The sequence below is a fragment of the Propithecus coquereli genome, unplaced genomic scaffold, assembly GCF_000956105.1.
Source record: "Propithecus coquereli isolate 6110/MARCELLA unplaced genomic scaffold, Pcoq_1.0 Scaffold409, whole genome shotgun sequence".
Classification (NCBI taxonomy): domain Eukaryota; kingdom Metazoa; phylum Chordata; class Mammalia; order Primates; family Indriidae; genus Propithecus; species Propithecus coquereli.
The window spans coordinates 1,995,772-2,000,142 of NW_012149830.1; the positions used below are offsets into that span (position 1 = coordinate 1,995,772).

Genomic DNA, 4,371 nt, shown 5'->3' on the forward strand with positions numbered 1-4,371 from the left:
GATAACATGCCCCAAAGAGAACTAATTAAAAAATTACTATCATAGTCAATATTTTATTAAATGTACCCTTTTCACTTTAGTACATCATCCCTAACTCTGAAGATATATTTATTTTCTTAATTACTGCTATCATAATACTATATTATGTTGTTTCTATTTTCACATCACCTTTTCATCGATATTGTTTGTCTTTATCGTCACTTTCTCTTCTCTAGATTGCTCTAAGAAATACCTAATTAAACTATTGGTCTCATGACTTCACACTCTTCTCTTACTGTTTTCTAGTTATCTAATCCTTGGCTCAAGACTAATTCTTATCATTGTTTCATGTAGAGCTTTTATTTATTACCTATGTATATCTATCTATCATCAATCATCAGTCTGTTCATCTATTCATAAGGATACACTGTTAACACTCATTGATCCACCATCCATCCTGAAAATTAGAATTTTAGTAATATCTTATATCAAGTAATTGTAACCCCACTTTCACTCCCTTGTGTCTACTCTTATGAAAATCCTCTCATCTTCAACCTATATTCATCTTCCCCTCGCTTTTCTTTTTAATGCACTTTTATGGCATCTATCCTAGAAAGTGGTTTTTTAAAAAGTTGTGTTAGTTATTCATAACCTTATAAAATTTTACCAGTAATAATCTTTGGGATATACATTTTTTTAAACTTAAAATTATGCTGCTAAGATCAACCAAAATGTAGCATTTCTCTGTGGATCATTCAGAAAAAAAAAAAAAGATATTTTTCCACTGGTTTGAGTGACTTATCCCATTTACCAAGGACATTGTGTTGCTGCTACACAATGAGGGGAAAAGATCACAACCATGTCTGGTGTGCTTCTTAATATTTCCATGCCCAATAACAAAGATTAATAAAACCTACAGTAACAAAAATAAAAATGTTCTACTATGGATGTTTCAGACCCCTCAAGAATAAAAGTTTGGGTCACCTCACTAAATAATGACCAAATGGCAGCTGTTCAGCAGTTCCCCTGAGAGATCTGAGGATCAGATATGTGGTCATCCTTCCTCTGAACTCCTAGGTTCTGATAACACCACTTTTCCCCTTTTGTTCCCCTAGTCCTAATAGAAGTAACTTATTACTACAGTTAATAACTTTTGAATTACGGCAGAACTTTTTTTACCTTTAGTCTCTTTCAGAATACAACTAAGTATCTAATTTTCTGTTTTAAATCTTCTTTGTTTAAAAATACTGGATATGATTTCTGTTTACAGTATGGATTCTAACTGACCGTAGAAGATCTACCAGCTCTATAATAATGTATGGGGAAATAATGTTCAGTCTGATTATGTCTAATCACTAATGGATTCCATTTCAAATATGAATATTTTTATGCACTTATTCCACTTCCACCAATAATTATTGTATGCATCTTATTGATCAAGACTGTGAGAAATACAGTGTGGTATGTTAAGACAGTTCTTGCCTTCATAATTTGACACAAAGTAGCGATGAATTAACATAATAGTCCAATAAAAATTGACTTTTGTATAGTGATTTATAGCATTTAAAGCATAAAGTATTGTGATTCTCAAACCCAAGGATAGAGACAGGGCAGGTATTATTATTCTAATATGTACATGAGCTTCAGACTTTCCCAGCTTTACTCTGTTAGTCAGTAGCATAGCTGGCACATGTACCCAATATTCTTTGCTGCCACTCTGCCAAAAGGAGGGAAAATGTGTTAAAAGTGATAATCTCAATGAAATATCTCATCAATTTGTTACAAGATTTCTGAGGTGAATTTTCTGGCTGGAAAGATCAAACGTAGCTTCCTCGAGGGGAACTACATTGAGGGGGGATTTTCAAGTGTATGTTGCAGTCTCCGTCACTTTCCCTCACATCTATCATGAGGAGATTCTCTTGCTGAAGAGTTTCCGCAGGGCAGCCTTCATGTCCCGATTTCTCAGACTATAGACGAAAGGATTTAACATTGGGGTCATTGCGATGTACATCACAGTTAGCACTGCATCCTTTAGACTGTACTTCATCAGAGGGCAGAAATACGTGCCCATGACTGTCCCATAATACAAAGAAACAACTGTGAGGTGAGAACCACAGGTGGAGAAGGCTTTGAGCACACCCTTGGTGGATGGAACCCGTAAGACTGTGGAAAAGACCCAAACATAAGAGATAATGATGCATAATAATGGCACTGAGAAAACACCAACCCCCAGATACATCATCTTCACATTAAAGTGGATGTCAGAACAGGACAGTTTGAGCAAAGAGGCAATGTCACAGTAGAAGTTGGCCACATCGTGGTTGCCACAGAAGGACAGACTAGCTGTGAGCAGGGTGTGGGGGAGGGAATTGGCAATTCCCACCATCCAAGACCCAGCAACTAGCAGGACACAAGACTTCAGAGTCACAATTGTTGTGTAGTGAAGTGGGCGGCTGATGGCCACAGCTCGATCATATGCCATTGCAGCCAAAATATAGCTGTCTGTGTTAGCCAAGGCTATCATGAAATGCATCTGTGTTAGACATCCCCCAAAGGTTATGGATTTGCTGCCCAAGAGATGGTTAGCCAGCATCTTAGGGATGGTTACAGATGAGAAGAAGATGTCAACCAAGGAGAGGTTGGCAAGGAAAAAATACATGGGGTTGTGAATGCGAATGTCAGAGTGAATGGCCAAGATGATGAGCATGTTTCCAATCAGTGTGGTGGGGTAAATGAACAGGAAGAGGACGAAGAAGAAATCTTCCTGTTCCTGCTGACCTGTAACTCCCAGGAGGATGAATTCCAGGGTAGAGGACTGGTTTTCTTCCCTCATGGCTCCTTCAGCATGAAAGGGGAGAGGAGTTTAGAATTATTAGTGCAGTTATCATATGTAGTGATTCTCCTTATCCCTCACTTCTGACTCAACTGATCAACTTTCTCTATACCTGGGTTTATTAAATACAGAGATACCCAGTACTTTAAGGAAAAATTCCTGTTGCTCAAGGGGACTAATTGTCATTAACCCTGAACAGTCATGTCTAAGAAGTGAGCAATCTGTGAATCAGAGGTGCCTAGCCTCGCTGATATCAGAGCCACTACTCAGACACCTATGATTTAGTAATTTAATAGATAATTAAATTTCATTTTCCATGTCTAGAAATTTTGTTAGGCCTCATGGAGAAATCCTAAATATGTGACAAATACAGTTTATTCATTCAACAAATAAGACATAGTCCCTGTGTCAGGAACTTACAATTTAATGGAGAAGTCAGAAACATACACTGATTTTATTACGTATAATAAAGAATGGACGGCATTTTTAAGTCTTTGACAAAATACTCCAGTGCAAAGTGTCTGTTAGTCAAAGGACCAGCCCAGAAATTAGAAACTGTTTCATTGAAAAAACCTGGATTGTTCCCAGAGCCCAGGAGGTAACAGGTGTCTACACTGGCATGGGATGATGTCAATCACAATGGACATTGTATTTAGGTTCTACCAAAACACGTCCAGTGGATTTTCTATCCAGGTTTCCCATTTTCATAGTAAACTTTCACCACTTCTTTTAATAGATTTTCTTTCTTTGGCAAACCCTCAAATTCATGTAAGCACAATGCTTTTGTTCTCAGTCTTCTCTTTCTGTTCTTGTTTGTTTTGGTGACTCTTGTAACTCCACAGTGGCTTCAACCACTGCTTAGTAAACTCTCAGGTTTATATCTGTAGACTTGATTTCTTTCCCCCATATTTCCACGTTCAGTCATCCTGCCAACATGTGTGACCAAACAGCATACACTGCATATCCAATGTAAGATGATTGCAAAATCTTGGGGGGAAGAAAACCATATTTTGTTTATTTCCATGCCCTCCAGATAGATTATTGTGGAATATTGTTCATTGTATGCACCAATGAATTTTTACTCAATATTTCTTGAGTCAGATCCGGGTTTATTTCTTGCATTCCCCACATGTAGGATGCTCACAAGCACAATCACCTGGTTTAGCTTTGAGCTTCACATCTAATCTTGTTAATTTTTCATCTGAAACAATTATGTAACTTAGTTTTCTACTTATTGTCCCAATACTTTAGCTTAGACCATTATCATTTTCGGCCTGAAATACTATAATGCTAACTTAACTGCTTGACTACAGATTCTCTCCTCTTTCATACATCTTGCACTCTAAGGCATACTAATTATCACAGTGACTACCAGCTGTTTAGCCAAATCCATGTTGTTCTTTTCTTCCTGGATGCTCAATTAGACTACATTTGGCAGACCCCCTTGCAGTGAGGTGTGGTCATGTGACTGAATTCTAGCCAATCCACTTATGTGCCCCAGTTCTGGGCTCCTCCACACTTTTTCCATTGTGCCAATTGGATACAAATTAGCACACTCA

At 37.7% G+C, this 4,371-nt stretch overlaps 1 protein-coding gene across 1 annotated transcript; it reads right to left on the bottom strand.

Moving 5' to 3' along the window:
• Positions 1 to 1,882: 1,882 nt before the first annotated feature.
• On the bottom strand, positions 1,883 to 2,812 carry LOC105817349 (olfactory receptor 1A1-like). The gene has a single exon (XM_012653013.1). The coding sequence runs from the start codon at positions 2,810 to 2,812 to the stop codon at positions 1,883 to 1,885; it is 930 nt and encodes a 309-aa protein (XP_012508467.1).
• Positions 2,813 to 4,371: the final 1,559 nt, after the last annotated feature.